Raw genomic sequence first — 27367 nt, forward strand, 5'->3', positions numbered from 1 at the left:
AAGAAAACGAAATTTATGCTTACCTGATACATTTCTTTCTTTCTGGATATGGAGAGTCCACGACCCCACCCTTTATTTAGACAGTTATTTTTTTGACTAAACCTCAGGCACCTCTACACCTTTGTGTTATTCCTTTTTCCATTTCCCTTCGGTCGAATGACTGGGGATTATCGGTAGGGGATTGACACTTAACAGCTTTGCTGTGGTGCTTTTTGCCTCTTTCCACTAGTAATTGATGACGTTGTGGACTCTCCATATCTGGAAAGAAAGAAATTTATCAGGTAAGCATAAATTTTGTTATGTTATTATTACAGATGGTCTTAGTGACCTGCATAATAATTACATACGCCTAGATTTAGAGTTTTGCGGTAGCCGTCAAAACCAGCTTTAGGGGGTCCTAACGCTGGTTTTTACCGCCCGCTGGTATTTGGAGTCAGTCATTAAAGGGTCTAACGCTCACTTTGCAGCCGCGACTTTTCCATACCGCAGATCCCCCTACGCCAATTGCGTATCCTATCGTTTCAATAGGATCTTTCTAACGCCGGTATTTAGAGTCGTGGCTGAAGTGAGCGTTAGAAATCTAACGACAAAACTCCAGCCGCAGAAAAAAAACAGGAGTTAAGAGCTTTTTGGGCTAACGCCGGTTCATAAAGCTCTTAACTACTGTGCTCTAAATTACACTAACACCCATAAACTACCTATGTACCCCTAAACCGAGGTCCCCCCACATCGCCGCCACTGTATTAATTTTTTTAACCCCTAATCTGCCGACCGCACACCGCCGCCACCTACGTTATACTTATGTACCCCTAATCTGCTGCCCCTAACACCGCCGACCCCTATATTATATTTATTAACCTCTAATCTGCCCCCCACAACGTCGCCGCCAGCTACCTACAATAATTAACCCCTAATCTGCCGACCGGACCTCACCGCTACTATAATAAAGTTATTAACCCCTAATCCGCCTCACTCCCGCCTCAATAACCCTATAAGAAATAGTATTAACCCCTAATCTGCCCTCCCTAACATCGCCGACACCTAACTTCAATTATTAACCCCTAATCTGCCGACCGGACCTCACTGCTACTCTAATAAATGTATTAACCCCTAAAGCTAAGTCTAACCCTAACACTAACACCCCCCTAAGTTAAATATAATTTTATTCTAACAAAATAAATTAAATCTTATTAAATAAATTATTCCTATTTAAATCTAAATACTTACCTGTAAAATAAACCCTAATATAGCCACAATATAAATTATAATTATATTGTAGCTATTTTAGGATTAATATTTATTTTACAGGCAATTTTGTATTTATTTTAACCAGGTACAATAGCTATTAAATAGTTAATAACTATTTAATAGCTACCTAGTTAAAATAATTACAAAATTACCTGAAAAATAAATCCTAACCTAAGTTACAATTAAACCTAACACTACTATATCATTAAATTACTTAAATAAAACACCTACAATTATCTACAATTAAACCTAACACTACACTATCATTAAATTACTTAAATAAAATACCTACAATTATCTACAATTAAACCTAACACTACACTATCAATAAATTAATTAAATAAAATACCTACAAATAAATACAATTAAATAAACTAACTAAAGTACAAAAAATACAAAAGAACTAAGTTACAAAAAATAAAAAAATATTTATAAACATTAGAAAAATATTACAATTTTAAACTAATTACACCTACTCTAAGCCCCCTAATAAAATAACAAAGCCCCCCAAAATAAAAAAATGCCCTACCCTATTCTAAAATTAAAATAGAAAAGCTCTTTTACCTTACCAGTCCTTAAAAGGGCCATTTGCGGGGCATGCCCCAAAGAATTCAGCTCTTTTGCCTGGGAAAAAAAAACATACAATACCCCCCCCCCAACATTACAACCCACCACCCACATACCCCTAATCTAACCCAAACCCCCTTAAATAAACCTAACACTAAGCCCCTGAAGATCTTCCTACCTTATCTTCACCACACCGGGTACCACCGATCGGTCCTGGCTCCGATGTCTTGATCCAAGCCCAAGCGGGGGGCTGAAGACGTCCATCCTCCGGCTGAAGTCTTGATCCAAGCGGCGGCTAAAGAAGTCCATCTTCTGGCATAAGTCTTCATCCTATCCGGGCAGAAGAGGACATCCGGACCGGCAAACATCTTCATCCAGGCGGCATCTTCTATGTTCTTCCATCCGATGACGAGCGGCTCATCTTGAAGACCTCCAGCGCGGATCCATCCTCTTCTTCCGACGACTAGACGACGAATGAAGGTTCCTTTAAGGGACGTCATCCAAGATGGCGTCCCTCGAATTCCGATTGGCTGATAGGATTCTATCAGCCAATCAGAATTAATGTAGGAAAATTCTGATTGACTGATGGAATCAGCCAATCAGATTCAAGTTCAATCCGATTGGCTGATTGGATCAGCCAATCAGATTGAGCTCACATTCTATTGGCTGATCGGAACAGCCAATAGAATGCAAGTTCAATCTGATTGGCTGATTGGATCAGCCAATCGGATTGAACTTGAATCTGATTGGCTGATTCCATCAGCCAATCAGAATTTTCCTACCTTAATTCCGATTGGCTGATAGAATCCTATCAGCCATTCGGAATTCCAGGGACGCCATCTTGGATGACGTCCCTTAAAGGAACCTTCATTCATCGTCTAGTCGTCGGAAGAAGAGGATGGATCCGCGCTGGAGGTCTTCAAGATGAGCCGCTCGTCATTGGATGGAAGAACATAGAAGATGCCGCCTGGATGAAGATGTTTGCCGGTCCGGATGTCCTCTTCTGCCCGGATAGGATGAAGACTTATGCCCGAAGATGGACTTCTTTAGCCGCCGCTTAGATCAAGACTTCAGCCGGAGGATGGACGTCTTCAGCCCCCCGCTTGGGCTTGGATCAAGACATCGGAGCCAGGACCGATCGGTGGTACCCGGTGTGTTGAAGATAAGGTAGGAAGATGTTCAGGGGCTTAGTGTTAGGTTTATTTAAGGGGGGTTTGGGTTAGATTAGGGGTATGTGGGTGGTGGGTTGTAATGTTGGGGGGGGGGTATTGTATGTTTTTTTTCCCAGGCAAAAGAGCTGAATTCTTTGGGGCATGCCCCGCAAATGGCCCTTTTAAGGGCTGGTAAGGTAAAAGAGCTTTTCTATTTTAATTTTAGAATAGGGTAGGGCATTTTTTTTATTTTGGGGGGCTTTGTTATTTTATTAGGGGGCTTAGAGTAGGTGTAATTAGTTTAAAATTGTTGTAATATTTTTCTAATGTTTGTAAATATTTTTTTATTTTTTGTAACTTAGTTCTTTTTTATTTTTTGTACTTTAGTTAGTTTATGTAATTGTATTTATTTGTAGGTATTTAATTTAATTAATTTATTGATAGTGTAGTATTAGGTTTAATTGTAGATAATTGTAGGTATTTTATTTAAGTAATTTAATGATAGTGTAGTGTTAGGTTTAATTGTAGATAATTGTAGGTATTTTATTTAAGTAATTTAATGATAGTGTAGGGTTAGGTTTAATTGTAACTTAGGTTAGGATTTATTTTACAGGTAATTTTGTAATTATTTTAACTAGGTAGCTATTAAATAGTTATTAACTATTTAATAGCTATTGTACCTGGTTAAAATAAATACAAAGTTGCCTGTAAAATAAATATTAATCCTAAAATAGCTACAATATAATTATAATTTATATTGTAGCTATATTAGGGTTTATTTTACAGGTAAGTATTTAGATTTAAATAGGAATAATTTATTTAATAAGATTTAATTTATTTCGTGAGAATAAAATTATATTTAACTTAGGGGGGTGTTAGTGTTAGGGTTAGACTTAGCTTTAGGGGTTAATACATTTATTAGAGTAGCGGTGAGGTCCGGTCGGCAGATTAGGGGTTAATAATTGAAGTTAGGTGTCGGCGATGTTAGGGAGGGCAGATTAGTGGTTAATACTATTTATTATAGGGTTATTGAGGCGGGAGTGAGGCGGATTAGGGGTTAATAACTTTATTATAGTAGCGGTGAGGTCCGGTCGGCAGATTAGGGGTTAATTATTGTAGGTAGCTGGCAGCGACGTTGTGGGGGGCAGATTAGGGGTTAATAAATATAATATAGGGGTCGGCGGTGTTAGGGGCAGCAGATTAGGGGTACATAGGTATAATGTAGGTTGCGGCGGTGTAAGGAGCGGCAGATTAGGGGTTAAAAAAAATATGCAGGGGTCAGCGATAGCGGGGGCAGCAGATTAGGGGTTAATAAGTGTAAGGTTAGGGGTGTTTAGACTCGGGGTACATGTTAGGGTGTTAGGTGCAGACATAGGAAGAGTTTCCCCATAGGAAACAATGGGGCCGCGTTAGGAGCTGAACGCTGCTTTTTTGCAGGTGTTAGGTTTTTTTTCAGCTCAAACGGCCCCATTGTTTCCTATGGGGGAATCGTGCACGAGCACGTTTTTAAGCTGGCCGCGTCCGTAAGCACCGCTGGTATTTAGAGTTGCAGTGTCGGTAAATTATGCTCTACGCTCCTTTTTTGGAGCCTAACGCAGCCATTCTGTGAACTCTAAATACCAGCGGTATTTAAAAGGTGCGGCCAACAAAAAGCACTCGTAGCTAACGCACCCCTTCTAACGCAAAACTCCAAATCTAGGCCATAGTGATTTAACTACGAGATATAATGCTCATAGGTATAAGAGTTGCTCTTATCTAAGTAAAAAACAATAAAAATGTATAAAGCGAAACCTATTTTGCAGAGCATGAGAGATACATGAAAGAACAACCAATAAGTCCCCCCCCCCAGCAGAACCTGTGTTCCTTAATTTTATAATATTAACATAAAACTAAACAAAACATCAAAAAAGTTAAATCCCATCAAGCTGTATTAACTTTTATTGCAGTAATTATATCTAAAAATGCAGCTCCATAAAAGACTAAGCAAACATCAATGCTTGTAAAGAGAGTAAACTAGATGACATGCAATTGCCTAACAGCATTTTATAAAAGTCAAGTATCTGCGTGCCATCTGCAATCCAAACGTGCAGAGGAGATTATAATATTGATACTTCTATTATTCCCAGCAGTGAAGGTGTTAATTAGGTTAGGTAGCTTGTAAGGTTAATTTCTTTCATATAGGTGGCGAGAATCCACAAGCTAGTTAATTATGGGATTTACATTCCTACCAGGAGGGGGCAACGTTTCCCAAACCTCAAATGCCTATAAATATACCTCCCACCTCACTCATACCTCAGTTTTAAAAACTTTGCCTCCTTAGGAGGTGTTAAAGCATGATGTGCTTGATTCTTCAGTGAAATGGGCTTCTAAGAATATTGAAGCCCAGTTCCTCTCTAAGTGCAGTGTTTGTCTGAGGGATGTGAAGGGAGTATTACCTGAGGATACCATGTTTTCACCTATGGGAAATCTATTCATAAGGCTCTCTGTAAATCGGTCGCAGGGATTTATCTGCTGCCTCCCTTTATAGATCAACATTATACTCTTGTACCATTACCTCTGCTGATATGTTTCAGTACTGGTTTGGCTGTCTGCTATATGTGGATGGGTGGCTTACAGGGTAAGTATATACTTTTTATTTTTCCAATAAACACTCTCAGCTATGGTTTGGGTACTTTTAAGTATAGTTGATATTTATTGATTATATACATGCCTTGAGTCAGTATTTCAGTGCTCCTATTTTAGTGACTATAATTAGCTAAAAACATGTCTATGGTTGGTAGAGTCTGTGAAACATACAGGAGTTTTGGGGGTTATTATAATTTGGCTTACATTGGTGTATTCACCACTTTTTTACTAACCTCTGTTTATGTCAACACGTCATCATTTTGCGCTGTTTTTTGCCGCAAAATTTTCCTGCCTTTTTTACTGTTGTGCAGCATTGTTTTTTATAATCAGTTACCTCTTTTCCTTCCATAAGGCAGGGAGAATCCATGACTTCATTCCTTACTGTTGGGAAATACAAAACCTGGCCACCAGGAGGAGGCAAAGACACCCCAGCCAAAGGCTTAAATATCCCTCCCACTTCCCCTATCCCTCAGTCATTCTTTGCCTTTCGTCACTAAAGTAGATGGCAGAGAAGTGTCAGACGATTTGGATAGTCCTGTTATGGATATGTTCCCTTCAAGAAAGTACTGGAGTTTTAAGTAATCATGTCAACCTCTCATAACAGCTCCTGAGCAATCAGTGTTGACGAGTTTCACTGCTTGCTGCTACACACTCTAGTCCATGTCAGAAGTGCTGCTGCAAGACTTTCACACTTGAGAGGCTGTTCCACAGCATGGATCCTGGAGTGTAAGACAATTTTTTATATATAACATTTTAAACGCTATACAGGGTCACAATGTGGTTTCTTTATACCGCGATAGGATCAAGGGTTAATATCTCCTTCAGATTTGAATCAACCAATAGGAATTAGAGCTGCTTAAATCCTATTGGCTGTTCAAATCAGCCACTAGAATTTAAGCAGCTCTAATTCCTATTGGCTGATTTAAAATTTTCAGCCAATAGGAATGCAACGGTACCCCAATATAAAAGGGGTACCTTGCATTGAATCCTCAGTGTGCGGTTGACGATCGCATAAAGAGGACCTCCACGTCGGACCGATGGACCTCCGCCTGGCCCTCCGCCTCCGCAGGGATGAAGAAGATGCCAGTCCCGGTATGGATGAAGATGGAGCTGCCTGGATGAAGATCTTTCGCCGGACTTCAGCAACTGTGAGTACCGATTTTAGGGGAAAGTGTTAGGTGTTTGTTTTTTTATGTGTGGTTTTTTTGGGGTGTTTTTTTTTTAGATTAGGGCTTTTAATGGGCCGAAAAAGAGCTGAATGCCCTTTTAAGGTCAGTAAAAGAGCTGAATGTCCTTTTAAGGGCAATGCCCATACAAATGCCCTTTTCAGGGCAATAAGTATATATTAGTTTTTTTTTAGTTAAGTTTTTTTTTTATTTGGGGGGGGGGGTGGGGGTTTGTAATGTTAGGGGGTGTTTGTTTTATTTTTATTTTTTTTGCAAAAGAGCTGTTAACTTTAGGGCAATGCCCTACAAAAGGCCCTTTTAAGGGCACTTGGTAGTTTATTATAGATTAGGTTTTTTTTATTTTGGGGTGTTTTTTTGGCTTTTTTTTTAAAGAGGTATTAGAATAGGAATCATTTGTATTATTTTTGATAATTTCGTTTATTTTTTGTAATTTTTTTTTGTAATGTTAGGGTTTTTATTTTTGTAATGTTAGGTTTTAGTGTAGACTTAGGTTTTATTTTTATTTCACAGGTAAGTTTGTATTTATTTTAACTAGGAAGTTAGTAAATAGTTATATTGTAGCTAGCTTAGGTTTTATTTAATTTCACAGGTAAGTTTGTATTTATTTTTAAATAGGTAGTTAGTTAATAATTGTAACTTTAATTTAGGTCTAATTTAATTATGTTAAAGTTAGGTTTAGGGGTTAATATAGTTTAATTTAGGTTGTTGCAATGTGGGGGTTAATAGGTTTAGTTAGTGTTGGCAATGTGGGTATACGGCGGTTTAGGGGTTAATAGGTTTAGTTAGTTTTGCCGATGTTTGGGAATGGCGGTTTAGGGGTTAATAGGTTTAGTTAGTGTTGGTGATGTTTGGGAACTGCATTCGAAATCTCCGAATCGGCCAAAATTCGGCCAAAAACTAAATTCGGCTGAAACGAAACGCACATGTCTAGAGTTAACATCTGTAGCTTCAAAGGGTGAATTTTCTGAGTCGGAGACTTCAGTTACTAAACCTCCATTACCTCTACGGTTACCGGATTAAAAGGTGCCTTCCTACCGCAGGATAAGAAGAATAGGCCTAAGGGACGGCAACTGTCTAATTTTCGTTCCTTTCATGCTGACAAGTCACACTCAAAGTCACACTAACAGCAGTCCTCTTCCATGTCTGAGCAGCCCAAGAGTACTTGGAAGTCCAAACAGGCTAACAAGCCCACCAAGAACAAATCGGCATGAAAGGGCGTCCCCCGATCCGGGATCGGAACGAGTAGGGGGCAGACTGTCTCTTTTTTCAGACGTTTGGTTCAAGGATGTACAGGATCCTTGGGTCCTGGAGGTTGTATCTCAAGGATACAGGATAGGATTTAAGTCTCATCCGCCCAGAGGCAGATTCCTACTCTCCAGTCTTTCAACAAGACCAAAAAGAGGGCTGCCTTCTTAAGTTGCATACAGGATCTCTCCTCTCTAGGAGTAATTGTCCCGGTACCTACAGCAGAAAGAGGTTTGGGGTTTTATTTAAACTTTTTCGTGGTTCCAAAGAAGGAGAGAACTTTTCAACCAATTCTGGACCTAAAGTGCCTAAACAAGTTTCTGAGGGTTCCCTCTTTCAAGATCGAGGCAATACGGTTAATTCTTCCTCTGGTTCAGGAAGGACAGTTTATGAGCACAATAGACCTGAAGGATGCATACCTTCATGTCCCGATTCACAGGGAACATTTTCAGTTCCTGAGGTTTGCTTTTCTGGACCAGCACTTCCAGTTCATAGCTCTTCCGTTTGTCCTAGCTACTGCTCCAAGGATATTTACAAAGGTTCTGGGGGCTCTTCTAGCCATTGCCAGAACACAAGGTATTGCAGTAGCACCTTACCTGGACGATATCTTGGTACAAGCACCATCTCAATCTTCTTCGATCACATGGATGGAAGATAAACTTGGAAAAGAGTTCTCTTACTCCAAGTACAAGGGTTAATTTCCTGGGAACTAAAATAGACTCCATATCCATGAGAATATTCCTCACAGATCAGAGACATTGCAAGCTAATGTCTGCATGTCTTGTCCTCCAGGCCTCCTTGAGACCCTCAGTGGCTCAGTGTATGGAGGTAATCGGACTCATGGTGTCCTGCATGGACATCATTCCTTTTGCCAGATTCCAGCTCAGACCCTTACAACTATGCATGCTGAAACAATGGAACAGTGAGCATTCAGATCTGTCTAAACAGATCATGCTGGACAGCCTGTCGAGAGACTCACTCTCCTGGTGGCTCTGTCTAGATCATCTGTCCCAAGGCACATGCTTTTTGAGACCGTCCTGGGAGATTGTGACTACGGACGCAAGCCTTTCCGGCTGGGGTTCCGTTTGGGGTGCCAAGAAGGAACAAGGTCTGTGGACTCAGAAGGAGTCCTCCCTTCCGATCAATATTTTGGAACTCCAGGCAATCTTCAATGCCTTGAAGGCTTGGCCCCTTCTGGGTTCGTCCCAGTTTATCAGATTACAATCAGACAATATAACCTTGGTTGCCTATATCAACCATCAAGGGGGAACAAGAAGTTCCTTGGCAATGAGGGAAGTATCTCAGATACTAGAGTGGATGGAGACTCACAAATGTACAATGTCAGCAATCCACATTTCGGGTGTGGACAACTGGGAAGTGGACTTCCTCAGCAGGCAATCCTTTCACCCAGGAGAATGGTCTCTTCACCCCGAGGTGTTTGCAGAGATATGCAGCGAGTGGGGGACACCGGAGATAGATCTCATGGCATCCCGCCTCAATACCAAGCTAGCCATGTACGGGTCGAGATTGAGGGATCCTCAGGCAGAATTGATAGATGCTCTATCAGTACCATGGAGGTTCAGACTCATATATCTTTTTCCTCCATTACCGGTTCTCCCTCGTGTGGTGGCTTGCATCAAGCAGAAGCGAGCATCTGTGATTCTGATTGCAGATTGCAGATGGCAGCGAAAGGACGTGGTTTGCAGTTCTAGTGAGGATGTCCTCATCTCCTCAGTGGAGATTACCTTGTCGCAGAGATCTGCTGATACAGGGTCCCTTCGTTTATCATAATCTAGTTTCTCTGAGGCTGACTGCATGGAGATTGAACACTTAGTCTTAGCCAAGAGACGGTTTTCTGAGAGTGTTATCGACACTCTGGTTCAAGCTCGTAAGCCAGTTACTCGTCTTATCTACCATAAAGTGTGGAGGACTTACTTGTACTGGTGTGAAGAGCATGGCTTTTCCTGGCATAAGGTTAAGGTTGCCAGAATTTTATCTTTTTCTCCAGGATGGACTGGAGAAGGGTCTATCTCTTAGTTCCCTGAAGGGACAGATATCGGCCCTGTCGTTGTTACCTCACAAAAGATTGGCTGAGCTTCCGGATGTGCAGTCCTTTGTTAAGGCTCTGGCTAGGATCAGACCTGTGTTCAGATCTGGGGCTCTGCCTTGGAGCCTCAATTTTCTTCTTAGTGTTTTGCAGCAGGCTCCGTTTGAGCCTATGCATACTGTTGACATTAAATTGTTGTCTTGGAAGGTTCTTTTTTTGTTGGCTATTGCCTCTGCGCGCAGTTTCTGAGATTTCTGCTTTTCAATGTGATCCCCCTTATCTGGACTTTCATGCTGATAAGGCGGTTTTACAAACTAAACTAGGGTTCCTCCATAAGATGGTGTAGAATTATAACATTAATCAAGAAATTGTTGTTCCTTCCTTGTGTCCTAATCCTTCTTCAGCAAAGGAACATTTGCTTCACAATCTAGATGTGGTTCATGCCTTGAAGTTCTATCTTCAGGCTACTAAGGAATTCAGACAATCTTCCTCTTTGTCATCTATGCGGGGAAGCGTAAGGGGCAGAAAGCTACTACGACTTCTCTATCTTTCTGGTTAAGGAGTGTCATCTGTTTAGCTTATGAGACAGTGGGCCAACAGCCTCCTGAGAGGATAACAGCTCATTCCAATAGAGCAGTGGCTTCCTCTTGGGCTTTTAAGAACAAAGCCTCAATGGATCAGATTTGTAAGGCATCTACCTGGTCCTCCTTACACACTTTTTCTAAATTTAACAAGTTTGATGTGTTTGCTTCGGCTGAAACAGCTTTCGGGTGCCTTTACAATAGGGTCTGCCTCTTTTTTTCTGTTCCCTCCCGTTATTCATTCAATATCCTCTGGAGCTTGGGTATAGTTTTCCCAAAAGTAAGGAATGAAGTCGTAGACTCTCCCTGCCTTATGGAAGGAAAACATAATTTATGCTTACCAGATAAATTCCTTTCCTTCCTGGCAGGGAGAGTCCATGACCCCGCATGTAATTCATTTTTTGGATGGGTGGCTCCCTTTTTATATTATTTCTTCTGGCATCTTTTATACCCTGATGTTTCTCCTACTTTTCCTTGTTCCCTCGGCAGAATGACTGGGGGATAGGGGAAATGGGAAGGATATTTAAGCCTTTGGCTGGGGTGTCTTTGCCTCCTCCTGGTGGCCAGGTGTTGTATTTTCCAACAGTAAGGAATGAAGTCGTGAACTCTCCCTGCCAGGAAGGAAAGGAATTTCTCTGGTAAGCATAAATTATGTTTTTAATTATTATTCACTCAGTTTTCCATTCTCTCAAGCCTGTTTTATATATATATATATATATATATATATATATATATATATATATATATATATATATATAAATATAAAATATATAAATGATTATGGATATAAATTTGCAGAATTAATCTATTTTTTTTTATTTTGTAATAGAAATGTGTTTTTTGCAATTATGTCTCAAACTGAATCTGCCTCAGATGTTACCATAGGATTTGAGCTGCCTGAATACGTTTCTGCCAAAGCTAAGTGTGTTTGTTGTGAAAAAGCTGATCTAAATTCTTCAGCTCAATTATGTGGCTCTTGTTTTGACAATGGCCCCTATTTAAGAAAGTCTGGCGGACCTGATCCGACAGTGCGGATCAGGTCCACCAGACCTCGCTGAATACGGCGAGCAATATGCTCGCCGTATTCAGCATTGCACCAGCAGCTCACAAGAGCTGCTGGTGCAATGCCGCCCCCTGCAGACTCGCGGCCAATGGGCCGCCAGCAGGGGGGTGTCAATCAACCCGATCATACTCGATCGGGTTGATTTCCGGCGATGTCTGTCCGCCTGCTCAGAGCAGGCGGAAAGGTTATGGAGCAGCAGTCTTTGTGACCGCTGCTTCATAAATGCACCCAGTGTTATTGCATCTCAGTCTAATGAACAAAGCATTCCTGCAGAAATGAAAGATTTTATTGCTGCAGCCATAGAGAAGACAATGACTGCTATTCCACCTTCAAATAAAGTTAAAAGGGGTTTGCAACATTTTACTAAACCTAGTGAATTAAGTTCTGACCTTCAGCATACTGATGTATCCTCTACTGATAGGGTTTCCTCTGATTTAGAGGACGCCATTTCAGAGAGAGATATAGACAAATCCTCTCTTTTATTAAAGATAATATATATTCGCTCTCTCTTAAAGGAAGTTTTGTTTACTTTGGGAATTGAGGAGTCTAAACCTCCTGATGAAAAGCTAGTAATCATCTTAATTCTGTATTTAAGACTACTGTTATTACTCCTGAAGTATTTCCTATTCCAGATGCTATCTCTAATGTGATTGCTAAAGAATGGTCTAAACCTGGTACCTTTTTTAACCCTTCTTCTAGGTTTACAAAATGGTATCCTTTAGCTGTGGCTAATTTAGAGCTTTGGGAAACAGTCCCTAAGTTTGTTAGGGCTATTTCCACTCATATAAGGGCATATTTACATACTGGCTACATTCTTAGACAAGTTATATCTATGGCTGATGTTGCTTCTGCTTCTACTTTTTGGTTGGACAGTTTAGCACAGCAGTTGTCTTCAGATCCTGAATTATCTAACATCGTTCTTTTACTTCAACATGCAAATCATTTTATTTGTGATGCTTTTTTTAATGTTGTGAATATCAATGTCGAATATATGTATTTAGCCATTCTAACTAGAAGAGCTTTAGGGCTTAAATATTAGAATGCTGACATGGTGTCTAAAACTAGATTATTATCACTCTCTTTTCAAGGTAAAAATCTTTTTGGTTCACAATTGGATTCTATTATCTCCACTGTTACTGGGGGTAAGGGAGTTTTTCTGCCCCAAGACAAGAAATCTAAGGGTAAATTTAAAGCTATCAATTGTTTTCGTTCCTTTAGTAAGAATAGAGAAAAGAAAACCACTCCTTCCCCTAAAGCCTCTAGATCTAATTGGAGACCATCTCTGAATTGGAATATACCAAGCCTTATAAGAAACCAAATCCTGCCCCTAAACCTACATGAAGGTGCGGCCCTCAAATCAGGCAGACTAAAGCTATTTCAAAGAGTTTGGACAGACTCTGTCCAAAATCAGTGGATTCAGAATACAATTTCTCAGGGGTAAGACCTCCCTTGGGAAGATGATTTCTTACCTATGTACCAGAATCAAAATGTGTTTCAGATCTAGAACTTTCAGGGGAATTTGTCCACAGCAGTAACAAGGAATGGGTTTTTATTCAAATCTATTCATTGTACCAAAGAAGGAAAAACATTTCAGACCAATTTTGGATCTGAAAACTTTAAATCATTTGTAAGAGTCCCAACTTTCAAGATGGTGACTACAAGGACTATTCTGCCTTTTGTTCAGCAAGGTCACTTCATGTCCACAATAGACTTACAGGATGCTTACACAGTCTGATTCATCCAGATCACTATCGGTTTCTGAGATTCTCTTTTCTAAACAAGCATTACTAATTTGTCGCTCTTCCATTTGGCCTTGCAACAGCACCATATATTCTCAAAAGTTCTAGGTGCCCTTCTATCTGTAATCAGAAAGCAGGGTATTACAGTGTTTCCTTATTTGGACGATATCTTGGTACTAGCTCAATCTTTTCATTTAGCAGAATCTCACACGAAACAACTTCTGTTGTTTCTTCAAAGACATGATTGGAGGATCCATATAGCAAAGAGTTTCCTGATTCCTCAGACAAAGGTTACCTTTTTAGGTTTCCAGATAGATTCAGTGTCCATTACTCTTTTCCTAACAGAAAAGAGACAATTGAGATTGGTTTCAGCTTGTCTAAACTTTCAGTATATATCATTCCCTTCAGTAGCTATGTGCATGGAAGTTTTAGGTCTCATGATTGCACCATCGGCTGTGATTCCTTTTGCTCGTTATGAGACCTCTACAGTTTTGCATGTTGCACCAATGGTGCAGGGATTATACTCATATATCACAACTGATATACTTAAATCCCAACACTCAACTCTCTCTGACTTGGTAATTAAACCATCACCTTATTGTTTAAGGGGCCTCCTTTGTTTGTCCTACCTGGACTTTGATCACAACAGATGCAAGTCTCACAGGTTGGGGAGCTGTCTGGGGGTCTCTGACAGCACAAGGAGTTTCGAATCCTCGAGAGGTGAGGTTACCAATCAATATCTTAGAACTCCATGCTATTTTCAGAGCTCTTAAGGCTTGGCCTCTATTAAAGAGAGAACAGACAATGTCACAGCATTGGCATATGTCAATCATCAAAGGGAGGACTCGCAGTCCCCTAGCAATGAAAGAAGTATTTCTAATATTTTTTTGTGCCAAATCCAACTTTTGTCTAATCACTACGATTCATATCCCAGGTGTAGACAATTGGGAAGCAGATTATCTCAGCCGTCAAACTCTACATCCGGGCGAGTGGTCTCTCCATACATATGTGTTCTATCAGATTGTGCAGATGTGGGGTCTTCCAGAGATAGATCTGATGGCCTCGCGTCTAAACAAGAAACTTCCCAGAAACTACCTCTCCAGGCCATAATGGAACAATCTTATGTGTTTCTGATAGCAACAATATGGCCTCAAAGGTTCTGGTATGCGGATCTTATCTGAATGTCCAGTTGCCAACCTTGGTCACTTCCTCTAAGACCAGACCTTCTGTCTTAAGGCCCCTTTTTCCATCTGGATCTCAAATCTCTAAATTTGAAGGCATGGAAATTGAATGCTTAGAGGCATATTTATCAAGCCCCTTGTTTCCGGCGAGTTTTCTAAAGACCGCCGCTCCATAACTTGTCCGCCTGCTCTGAGGCGGTGGACATAAATCAACCCGATCGAATACGTGCAATGGTAAATGCCAACAGCGTATGCTGTCTGCATTTATCGATGTGTAGTGATGTGCAGCGGACATGATACGCTACTTTGTATCATGTCCGCTCGCACATTGATACATATGCCCCTTAGTCCTTAGTCATAGAGGTTTCTCTGACTCGGTGATTAACACTATGATACAGGCTCGTAAGCCTGTTTCAAGGAAGATATATCCCAAGGTTTGGAAAACCTATATTTCATGGTGTTCCCCTCATGATTATTCTTGGCATTCTTTTAGAATTCCTAGGATTCTTCAGTTTCTTCAGGATGGTTTGGATAAAGGTTTGTCTGCCAATACTTTGACAGGACAAATCTCTGCTCTTTCTGTTTTATTTTACATAAAGATTGATAATCTTCATGATGTTCACTGTTTCATACAGTCTTTGACTATTAAACCTGTTATTAAATCTATCTTTCCACCTTGGAGTCTAAACTTGGTATTAAAGACTTTGCAGGTTCCTCCTTTAGAGCCTATGCCTTATTTGGACATTAAACTATTTTCTTGGAAAGTGTTATTTCTCTTGGCTATCTCTTCTGCTAGAAGAGTTTCTGAATTGTCTGCTCTCTCTTGCGAGTCTCATCTGATTTTCCATCAAGATAAAGCTTTTTTGCGGACTTCGTTTAAATTTTTGCCTAAAGTTGTGAATTCTAACAACATCAATAGGGAAATAATTTTCCTTCCTTGTGTCCTAATCCTAAATATATACTTTTGAAAGATCTTTACATTCTTTGGATGTGGTATGAGCTTTGAAATATTATGTTGATGCTGCTTAAGATTTCAGAAAGACTTTCAATCTATTTGTTATTTTTTCTGGTTCCAGAAAAGGTCAGAAAGCCTCTGCCATTTCTTTGGCATCTTGGATGAAACTTCTGATTCACAAAGCTTATTTGGAGGCGGGACAATCTCTGCCTCACAGAATTACAGCTTATTTTAAAGATCAGTTGTTACATCTTAGGCTTTCAAGAATGAAACTTCAGTTGATCAAATCTGCAAAGCAGCCACTTGGTCTTCTTTGCATAGCTTTACTAAATTTTACTATTTTGATGTTTTTGCTTCTTCGGAAGCAGCTTTTGGTAGAAAGGTTCTTCAGTTTGATTCTAGTGCCTATGATTTAATTTTTTTTAATTTTTAAGAAACCTTAATTTTGGGATTTAATTTCTCAGCGGGGGGTTATGATTTTTTTGTATAAAGCAAATTATTTATCCTGTTCCTCTTTTGTATGCTTTTACTTCTTATACACCTCACTAACTTGGCTATACATTAAACTGAGGTATGATTGAAGTGGGAGGTGCATTTATAGGCATTTGAGGTTCGGGAAACTTTTCCCCTTCTTGGTAGGAATGTATATCCCATCAGTAACTAGCTCATGGACTATCGCCACCATGAAACAAATGAATTTATCAGGTAAGTTCTTACATAAATTATGTTTTTAGCTTTAGTGTAGAGATTACCCTCCCACTTAACACTTCCCACCCCTGATCCCTTCCTGATTCCCTCCCTCACCCCCCACTGGTAACCCCCATCTTAAGTATTGGCAGACTGGCCAATATAAATATGTAAAGCTTTTTTAATTTATTTTTTATTAAAAAAAAACATTTGCAGGATAGGATACCCCCTTACCCTCCCTGATCCCTCCCAAACCGCTCTCTAACCTCCCCCCTCAAACAAGTGCCGCCAACTTAGGTACTGGCAGCTTTCTGCCAGTACCTATAAAACCCCTTTTTATGTATTTTTTTACTTACATTTTATTTTATTTTTTTCTGTAGTGTTGTGTGTTTAAACAACTTTTACTTCGGTTATCTAATTTGCTTCATTCTCTTGATATTCTTTGTTGAAAAGCATATCTAAATAGGCCCAGTAGTTGCTGATTGGTGGCTGCACATAGATGCCTCGTATGATTGGCTCACCCATGTGCATTGATATTTCTTCAACAAAGAATACCTAAAGAATTAAGCAAATTAGATAATAGAAGTAATTTGGAATGTTGTTTAAAATTGTATTCGCTATCCTAATCATGAAAGAAAAAATTGGGGCTTCGTGTCCCTTTTAAAAAAAACCCAGTAAAGTCAAAATTAAACTTTCATGACTACGGGGCCGATTTATCAAGCTCTGTAGAGCTTGATGCCCCTGTTTCTGAGCGAGCCGTATGGACCTTGATGCCCCTGTTTCCGCGCGAGCTGTATGGACCTTGATGCCCCTGTTGTCCACCTGCTCTGAGGCCGCGGACAGAAATCAACCCGTTCGAATACCATCGGGTTAATTGATACCCACTGCTAGCGGCTGATTGGCCGCAAATCTGCAGGGGGTGGCATTGCACCAGCAGTTCACAAGAACTGCTGGTGCAATGATAAATAGTAAGCATTTAACGATGTGCAACGGACATGATATGCTACATCGTATCATGTCTGCTCGCACTATGATAAATCTACCCCTTAGAGTATGTGATTTTTAACAAATCCCCAGTTTACTTCTATTTTATAATCATAGTTAGGTAGGCTCAGAAACAGCCATGCCCTACTGGGAGCTAGCCGCTATATGGTGGCTGCACATATATGCCTTTTGTCATTAGCTCATCTGATGTGTTCAGCTCCTAGTAGTACTTTGCTGCTTCTTCAATAAAGGATACCAAGAGAATGAAAGAAATTTGATAATAGAAGTTAATTGTTTAAAATTGTAAGCTCTGACTCATAAAAAAAAATTTGTGTTTCATGTTCCTTTATTTAGAACTTTTTATTTATTTACTTTTCAGCCTAAAATTGTTTGGATGAAAAATCAGATGGAAATTAGAGAAGACCCTAAATATCGGTCACTTGTAAATCATGGAGTTTGCTCACTTGAAATCCGCAAACCCAGCACTTTTGACGGAGGAGTGTACACCTGTAAAGCTATCAATCCTTTAGGAGAAGCAACTGTAGACTGCAGACTTGATATAAAAGGTAAGTCATTCTCATAAGTAGTATTATGGATGTTAATTCCATCCAATTAATTGGCCTACAGCGCCGAACCTAATCATTTGTAATGCATTGTATCTAGAAATTTCTGTCAAACAATTGATTGTCTATGTTCCATACAGATGTATTGTACCAGCTGTATTAGAGGATATTGTTAATATTTTCTTTAAAAATGTTCAATAAAAACATATATTTCAAAAAAGTAAGTCATTCTGTACTGGAAGTAAAATTTGTTTGTGGTTGTTGGTTTTGAAGAATACAAATGGTGTATTTAAGTGTTATTTTGTTTAAAGGTCTGACCTCTGGTTAATGATTTTTAGCGATAAGTGTAAAAGTGAGCTAGGGATAGCTTTAACCAGCCACTTGTAATGGTGGTTATTTAACATTCGCTGGTAAAGGGACAAATGCGCGTCTCACTTGTAATCTAGTCCTGAGTGTTTGAAATCTCCCTGTAAGGTTTATGATTTATAAACTGGGGCAACAAAATATTTCTACAATGTAGAATGGAAACATATTGCTGCCCTCTGTGCTAAAAAACAATTACATACTGGAAACTCCAACCATATACCAGGGAAAGTAATAAAGTAATATTTCATACATAACAAGATATATAGACACCTCCTAAGGTGTTGGGGATGTGATCTGACAATATACAGACAAAGGTCTCTTATTCCAAAAGTTACCAGTATATAAAAATAATCCAGGACAGTATTTATTTTTACTGGCTGCACTTTTGCAATTGCTATTGTTTGGTGAAAGCTCTCTGTTTGCATGTCACTAAATAATAGACATGTGCAAGTTGTTTCGGCCGAATTTAGTTTTGAATGAATTCGTATTTCCTTATCGGCACCATAACTAAAATCACGAAAAAAATTCAGAAAATGAAAAATTCAGTTTCGAATTTTTGGATCCATTCTTTATTCATATTCTGAATTATTCATTGTTCTAATCTAAACTGCAGTTCCTCGACACTAACTAAATCACTAAATAAATCTATTAACCCCTAAACTGCCATTTCCTGACATTAACTAAACCTATTAGCCCCTAAACCGCAGTTCCCCAACATCGCAGACACTAACGAAACCTATTAACCCCTAAACATCGCCAAAACTAAATCTAAAAAACCCTAAACCGCAGTTCCCCGACATCACCGTTTTTTTTCTTTTTTGTAATTTTAGTGTTTCTTATTTTTTGTAATTGTAGTTTTAATTTTTTAGTAATCTTAGTTTTTGAGCTGCTGGTGAAATGGTAAATGCGGAGAGCGTACTGCTCTCCGCATTTAGCGAGGTCTTGCGGACCTGATCCGCACTGTCGGATCAGGTCCGCAAGACCTTTGATAAATAGAGGCCACAGTCTGCTACTGAAAGCACTCCCTCTGCTCATCCAGTAATGAAGACCAGTAAACTCATTGCGATGTGCATTGCCGTGCGAGTAGCGTTATGACATCATACGCACTGCGTGTTGACAAAATTGAAAGCCATGGGAATGAGCTGAGGCTATGGAAAATATAGTGAGTGCTGAGAAGGAAGGTGGAGAGAGGAGGAGGAGACATAGAACACATTGAATACATTAGGGATATTTATGGCTGCTGCTGTTGTTCACTATTGGGGGTATGTCAATAATGATTGTATGGGGAGGAATTTTTATATTAGATATGGGTTAGTGGTGTTTACTGTCCCTTTAAATTAAATCGGATCCATTCTTTATTCATATGCATTACTCTATTCTAAACTTCAGAATAGAATAATGCATATGAATAAAGAATGGATCCGAAAAAACGATCTAACTTAACATAACTAATTTTCCGAAATGATTTTTTTTTTTTAACTTAAAGGACCAGTAAACACAGCAGATTTGTATAATCAACAAATGCAAGATAACAAGACAATACAATAGCATTTACTCTGAATTTCAAATGAGTAGTAGATTATTTTTTAACACATTTCAAAGTTATGTATATTTCCACTCCCCCTATACCATGTGATAGTAATCAGCCAATCACAAATGCATATACGTATAGTCTGAGTTCTTGCACATGCTCAGTAGGAGCTGGTGACTCAAAAAAAGTGTAAACATAAAAGACTGTGCACATTATTTTTAATGGAAGTAAATTGGAAAGTTGTTTAAAATTACATGCTGTATCTGAATCATGGAAATGTAATAAAACCTGATTGTCCCTTTAAAGGGACACTGAACCCAATTTTTTTCTTTTGTGATTCAGATAGAGCATGCAATTTTAAGCAACTTTCTAATTTACTCCTATTGTCAATTTTTCTTCGTTCTCTTGCTATCTTTATTTGAAATAAAAGCAATCTAAGCGTTTTTGGGATAAGAACTCTGGACAGCACTTTTTGATTGGTGGATGAATTTTTTCCACCAATCAGCAAGGACAACCCAGGTTGTTCACCAAAAATGGGCCGGCATCTAAACTTAGATTCTTGCATTTCAAACAAAGATACCAAGAGAATAAAGAAAATTTGATAATAGGAGTAAATTATAAAGTTGCTTAAAATGTCATGCTCTATCTGAATCACGAAAGAAAAAATTTGGGTACAGTGTCCCTTTAACTAAACTAATTTGCCGAAACAAAATTATTTATTTAACTAATGAAAACGAAACGAATTTTTTTAGCGTTGCACATGTCTACTAAATAATAGCTGATCGTACGACTGATCAGGGTTGGAACAGCTGATGTAACAGCACAAGGCCCACAATACCAGGGTACTCACCTGTCAGCACCACCTCTGGCAACCTTCTGGTTTAGACGCTAAAATAAAATTCACCTAAAAATAAAATGCCAGACTTTTCTATTGTCTAACTGCACTTCCCTTGCACCAGCATCCCTGCCCCCCCCCCCACACTACCACAATTCCACTGACAAACCTACAATAGTATAACAGTGCACCCCCACCACAAAACCATACATAACCCCTATAACATTATTTTGCTGCTTTAAAGGATCATTAAACCCAAAATATTTCTGTCATGATTTAGATAGAGAATACAATTTTAAACACCATCCCAATTTACTTCTATTATCTAATTTGCTTCATTCTTTAGATATCCTTTGTTGAAGAAATAGCAATATACATGGGTGAGCCAATCACACATCAGCAGCTACTGAGCCTATCTAGATATGCTGTTCAGCAAAGGATATCAAGAGAGTTAAGCAAATTAGATAATAGAAGTAAATTAGAAAGTTGTTTAAAAATGCTTGCTCTTTCTAAATCATGAAAGAAAAAATGTGGGTTTCATGTCCCTTTAATCTTAGTTCCCCCTTTGTCTACCTTTTATTTGGCTCTTTACAGCCACATTGACAGGGTCCCTCCCACTTTTATTCCTAATCAAAGGTCTATTTGTAGTTTAGTGTTCTCTTTTATATGTTTTTTTTTTTTTTTTTAAAGTGACAGACACATCATGCTATTTTAAACAACTTTCTACTAAAATTCTATTATCACATTTTCTTTGTTCTTTTGGTATTTTTTGTTGCAAAGCAGGGATGGAAGCTCAGGAACATGCACATATTTGGAGCACTATATGGCAGCAGTTTTGCAAGAATGTTACCTATATGCAAGAGCACTAGATGCCATGTTGTGCTCCAGATGCCTACCTAGGTATCTCTTCAACAAAGAATACCATAGGAACAAATTTGATAATATAAGTAAATTGGGAACTTATTTTACAATTGTATGCTCTGTCTAAATCACAAAATATTTTTTTGGGGTTTCAAAATGGTTAAAGGGACACTGAACACATTTTTTTTTCTTTTGTGATTCAGATAGAGCATGACATTTTAAGCAACTTTCTAATTTACTCCTATTATCACATTTTCTTCATTCTCTTGCTATCTTTATTTGAAATGCAAGAATGTAAGTTTAGATGCCGGCCCATTTTTGGTGAACAACCTGGGTTGTCCTTGCTGAATTGTGGATACATTCATCCACCAATAAAAAGTGCTGTCCAGAGTCTGAAACAAAAAAAAAGCTTAGATGCCTTCTTTTTCAAATAAAGAAAGCAAGAGAACGAAGAAAAATTGATAATAGGAGTAAATTAGAAAGTTGCTTAAAATTGCATGCTCTTTCTGAATCACAGAAGAAAAAAAATTGGGTTCAGTGTCCCTTTAAGCATTTAACTAAACATGAATAAGATGGGCAGGCCCTGTGTCAAAACTGAGTACTCTTCTGACTTATTAAATTGCACAGGTAATAGTTATCTCTTATTACTTGCTATATATGATATATACTAGCAATATTGTATAGCAACAATGTATAGCATGGTGAAATACATTGTCACAAACACTGCTGCTATATAGTAGAGTAAACATTCCGAATCTATTTAGGTATGCTCTTCAACAAACAATACCAAGAGAAAAGTTTAATAGAAGTAAACTGGAAAAAAAAATATATATATTTTTTAAATTGCCTGCTCTATCTGAAAGTTTAATTTTTATTGTCATGTCATTAAAGAGATACTAAACCCCCCAAAAATATTTAATGATTCAGATAGAGCATGCAATTTTACGCAACTTTCTAATTTACTCCTATTATCAATTTTTCTTCGATCTCTTGGTATCTTTATTTGAAAAAAAGGGAATGTAAGCTTAAAGGGACACTGAACCCACATTTTTCTTTCGTGATTCAGATAGAGCATGACATTTTAAGCAACTTTCTATTTTACTCCTATTATCACATTTTCTTTATTCTCTTGCTATCTTTATTTGAAATGCAAGAATGTAAGTTTAGATGCCGGCCCATTTTTGGTGAACAACCTGGGTTGTCCTTGCTGATTGGTGGATAAATTCATCCACCAATAAAAAAGTGCTGTCCAGAGTTCTGATCCAAGAAAAAAAGTTTAGATGCCTTCTTTTTGAAATAAAGATAGCACTAGAACGAAAAAAATTATAATAGGAGTAAATTAGAAAGTTGCTTAAAGTTGCATGCTCTATCTGAATCATGAAAGAAAAAATTTGGGTTCAGTGTCCCTTTAAGAGCCGGCCCATATTTGGTTCAGCACTCTGGATAGCGCTTGCTGATTGGTGACTACATTTAGCCACCAATCAGCAAGCGCTACCCAGGTGCTCAACCAAAAATAGGCCGGCTCTTAAGCTTTACATTCCTGCTTTTCAAATAAAGATACCAAGAGAACAAATAAAAATTGATAATAGGAGTAAATTAGAAAGTTGCTTAAAATAAAATTGCATGCTCTGTCTGAATCATGAAATAAAAAAAATGGGTTTAGTTTCTCTTTAAATCAATTTATTGAAAATTATAAAATAAATGGTCAGTCATATTCAGCATCGTTATGAATATATTTAATTTCTTATGTAAAATTAACAAAAATAATTAAGTGTTATGAGCCATTCACAACAGGTAAATGAACTAATTATGGTCCTAAATGTTTTGAATATTTGCCTGAATTTGAACTGATCTAATTTTTTTTTTTTTTTTTTTGTAGCGCCACCACAATAACCAGTTGGATTCCAGAACAAAGTAAGATTCAAATTAGCTAAAAACATTATTAAAGTTTTGTACCTTTATTTTTACTTTTATCAGCAATTAAACTTCATCAATAGGTCTGTTGACAAAAAAGACAGTTTAAAAAAAAAAGTTTGATTATCAGAAATCAGTTTGTAATAAAGTAAATTTGGCTAGCATGCTAGTTAAAACCCATAAGTATGGGAAAATATAATTTAAGCGTGTACATTAAGGGCTAGATTACAAGTGTAGCGCTAAATTATCACACGGCCACAAATTGGCATATTTTCCAGTTTGCAGGCGTGCAATAATTAAACAGCCATTACAATTAGCGCTCAGAAAATTAACCAGACATCCGATCTCTGGTTCATTTTCTAAAAGGGCGCCAAATGCCCTCAAAATAGAGGGCATTGTAAACATTAAGGCATAAAAGACACTACTGTGTGTTGTAAGTTTTTGGTAACCCCCTCATCTGTGCATGTATGCAGTTTGTTTGCTACCAATATGTACTATAATGTCCTCTGTAAACTCAATACATGAAAACGCAGCAGCCTCCAAAGGTTCAGAGATCTACTTTAAAAGTAGAAAGAAACAAAAAGAACAAACATTATTTCCACAACCTCTACTAAAAATACTGTCAATTCCCTAGCTCTCAGGATACAAACACTTAGAGGCCTATTTAACAAAGGTCTGATGGACCTGATCCGACAGGATCTTGATAAATGGGCCTCTTAATGTCTTTTGGCCAACAAGGCTCCAATATCATAAAAGTTTGTTTCCTTTGTTCCTTTATCCCATTTACCACCCAATGGATTAATGCAAATGACTAATTATGAGTGTAAAAACCCCTTCATTGGCTGATTGTTGTATCCACAAGATTCTTTTTTCTATGTTTTGTATAAATTTGTCAGCTCCAGGATTAGAGTCATAAGGTAAAGTGGATAATTAAACTTGAGTCAATACAGTAGATTAGGGAATACAGTAATGTTAATGATTATGTATATTGTAATATATAGAATGTCCCAAACCATAAATAGCAGAATTGGGCATTAGAGGTCAATATTGCTTAAAGGGACATGCCACCCACATTTTTTCTTTTATGATTTAGAAAGAGAATGCAATGTTAAACATCTTTCTAATTTACTTATATTATCTAATTTGTTTTATTCTCTTGATATTCTTTGATGAAAAGCATATCTAGATATGCTCACTAGCTGCTGATTGGTTGCTGCACATAGAAGCATCATGTGATTGGCTCACCATGTGCATTGCTTTTTCTTCAAATAAGGATATTTAAAAAATGAAGCAAAATAAATAATGGAAGTAAATTGTAATGTTGTTTAAATTTCTATTCTCTATCTGAATCATGAAAGAAAGATTTTGGGTTTAGTGGCCCTTTAAGTTAGAACTTGGGCATTGTTAAGTTGGAGGAATGCTATAATAGTATTTTGGTAGAGGGAATCCTGATGTGCCAAGGCTGGGACAATAGCTAATGCATAGTAATTCTAAATTAAAGGGACAGTGTACAGTAAAATAGTTTTTTTCCCTTAGTTTGTTTCCAATGACTTGTTATACCAGCTAAAGAGTATAAAATGTATGAGAAATCACTTATTTTGGTTTATTTTTTGTATATAAAAAGGTTGTTTAGTTCTTTGAAACCACAACCCAATAAAGCGGGTTACTTGTCTTTAGCATTGCATTGATTTGGCTCCTGGTGCAGCTTACCAACCTCTTAAAGCTGAAATCCAATTGATGAATTCCCAGAAAAAAATCTTCTGATTACTGAAGTTTACAATATAGGGCCAGATTACAAGTGGAGTGCTAAATATCGCTTTTGTGAAAGGGATATTTGCACTCCACTGAGTAATGGTATTACAAATTGACAGCAATGCGAACCCAAGCTCACGAGAGCGAGCTTCCATAGACTCCAACGGGAGCCTCGTTCTCATGCAGGGACACATGGCATGAGAACCTACCGCAGTGAAGGGGGTAAGTAGCGCAGCGATATAAGCAAAGTGTAAATATATATGTAAATGATTATATACATATATATTTATGAGTTATGTGTATATACACATTAACACATAAATATATATGTATATAGGCATATACATATACAGTATATTTACAGGGAACACACAGTTCCCATAGACCGCAAATGTAAAGGCACTTTTCAGTACCATTTTTTCTAACACCCCACAGTTGCCGACTTTAGCCCCCAAAAACTGGTAAGTGTACTTTAAAAAAAAAAAAAAAAAAAAGCTACATTTAAAAAAAACTAGCACTTAAAGTGAATGTAAACTTCCATGAATCAGTGCCTGCTTTTAAAAAATACTATTAAAAACAGGGGCGCTTTCATTCATGAAAGTTTACATTGCAGCGTTTTTTTTTTTTTAATACTTACCTTTATCTGCAGCCAAGCCGGACCAGCGATCCCCTGCAGGCAGCTTCTCTGTACTTACGTCAGCAATGACGAATCCGGCTTCCTCCAATCATGGCGTGCACCCCTGAGCAAACATTTCCTGAGGCCACTCCGTGATTGGAGGAAGCCGGTTTCGTCATTGTTGCGCTAAGTACAGCATGAGAAGTGGGCGGGGGATCGCTGGTCTGGCTTTGCTGAAGAAAAAAGTAAGTATTTAAAAAAAGAAAAACACTGCTAATAGTATTTTTAAAAAACGGGCACTGATTCATGAAAGTTTACATTCACTTTAAGTTTGGGGGCAATTGGGGCATATTTATAAAATTAACCAGAGATCTGATCTCTGGTTAATCTTATAAGCGCTAATTGCTACCGTGAGCTCACGTGAGCACTTGTAAAGGCTGTTTATTTATCGCGCGTGCATAAAACGGGCGCACAATCAATTAGCGCTCCACTTGTAATCTAGCCCATAATGTAATATTTGTGATGGTATATGCTCTATATTATTTAAAGGCAACAATGATTTAGGACCAGATCACTTACTAATACTATATATGTGAAATATAAAACTTAAATGCACTAATGCAAAATTCATTTTTTACTATTATGTGCCTTTAGAGACAGTGGGGCATATTTATCAAGCGCCAAATGGCTCGCCGGAAACAGAAGTTATGAAGCAGCGGTCTAAAGGCCGCTGCTCCATAACTTTTCCGTCTGCTCTGAGACGGTCGGACAGAAATCAACCCGATTGAATACGATCGGTATGATTTTACACCCCCTGCTAGCGGCCGATTGTCCGCGAATCTGCAGGGGGCGGCATTACACCAGCAGTTCTTGTGAATGCTGTCTGCATTTATCGATGTGCGGCGGACATGATACGCTACTTCGTATCATGTCTGCTCGCATATTGATAAATATGACCCAGTGAGTAAGAATGTAATGTTATGTATATTTATTTTACAATATCCCGGAAATCAACAACAAAAAATATTTTATTCCCTTTTTTTAAAATTTTAGATTGGATATCGTGTGCCTTTTGATTCATCTTCAATCAAGAATGTGATATTAACTATAAAATACCAAATTACAAAAATTGCAATGTTTATAAATAGTTTATGGTTAAAATATGACAATTATTTGCCTGTTTAAACTGCACTACAAAGTTTTCCTGTTTTCCCTTTTTGAGCTCTACAAATAAATACATGTTTGGCACACTATTTTTGAGTCAGTCTTTTTGTTTTTGTTTGCTATTTCATCATAATTTTTGTTATAGTTAGAATAAAATGTCAATTCTTTAGCAGAAGAATCTATACCTAGGGGAAGGCTGGGATTGCTGGTCTGCTTCACATACTGTAGACCAAGGGTGCCCACGCTTTTTTGTTTTGGGATCTACTTTTAAAATGACCAGCTCAACGAGATCTACCCACTAAAAACACAAATTATGCTTACCTGATAATTTTATTTCCATCGTGGGGAGGAGAGTCCACGGCTTCATTCATTACTTTTGGGAAATAAGAACCTGGCCACCAAGAGGAGGCAAAGACAGCCCAGCCAAAGGCTTAAATACCGCCCCGACTCCCCTCATCCTCCAGTCATTCTGCCGAGGGAACAAAGATTAGGAGGAGAAATAACA

At 38.2% G+C, this 27367-nt stretch overlaps 1 protein-coding gene across 1 annotated transcript in view; it reads left to right on the plus strand.

The window, feature by feature from the left end:
- MYBPHL (myosin binding protein H like) overlaps positions 1-26951 on the plus strand; it is a 147070-nt gene extending 120119 nt beyond the window's left edge. Inside the window, exons 9-11 of the mRNA XM_053706885.1 lie at positions 17640-17826; positions 23296-23330; positions 26752-26951. Coding sequence (XP_053562860.1) covers positions 17640-17826; positions 23296-23309 — 201 coding nt within the window. The 3' untranslated portion in view covers positions 23310-23330; positions 26752-26951. The remainder of the gene's footprint in view (positions 1-17639; positions 17827-23295; positions 23331-26751) is intronic.
- The last annotated feature ends 416 nt before the right edge of the window (positions 26952-27367 follow it).

The sequence above is a fragment of the Bombina bombina genome, chromosome 3 (genome assembly GCF_027579735.1).
Source record: "Bombina bombina isolate aBomBom1 chromosome 3, aBomBom1.pri, whole genome shotgun sequence".
Taxonomy (NCBI): Eukaryota; Metazoa; Chordata; class Amphibia; order Anura; family Bombinatoridae; genus Bombina; species Bombina bombina.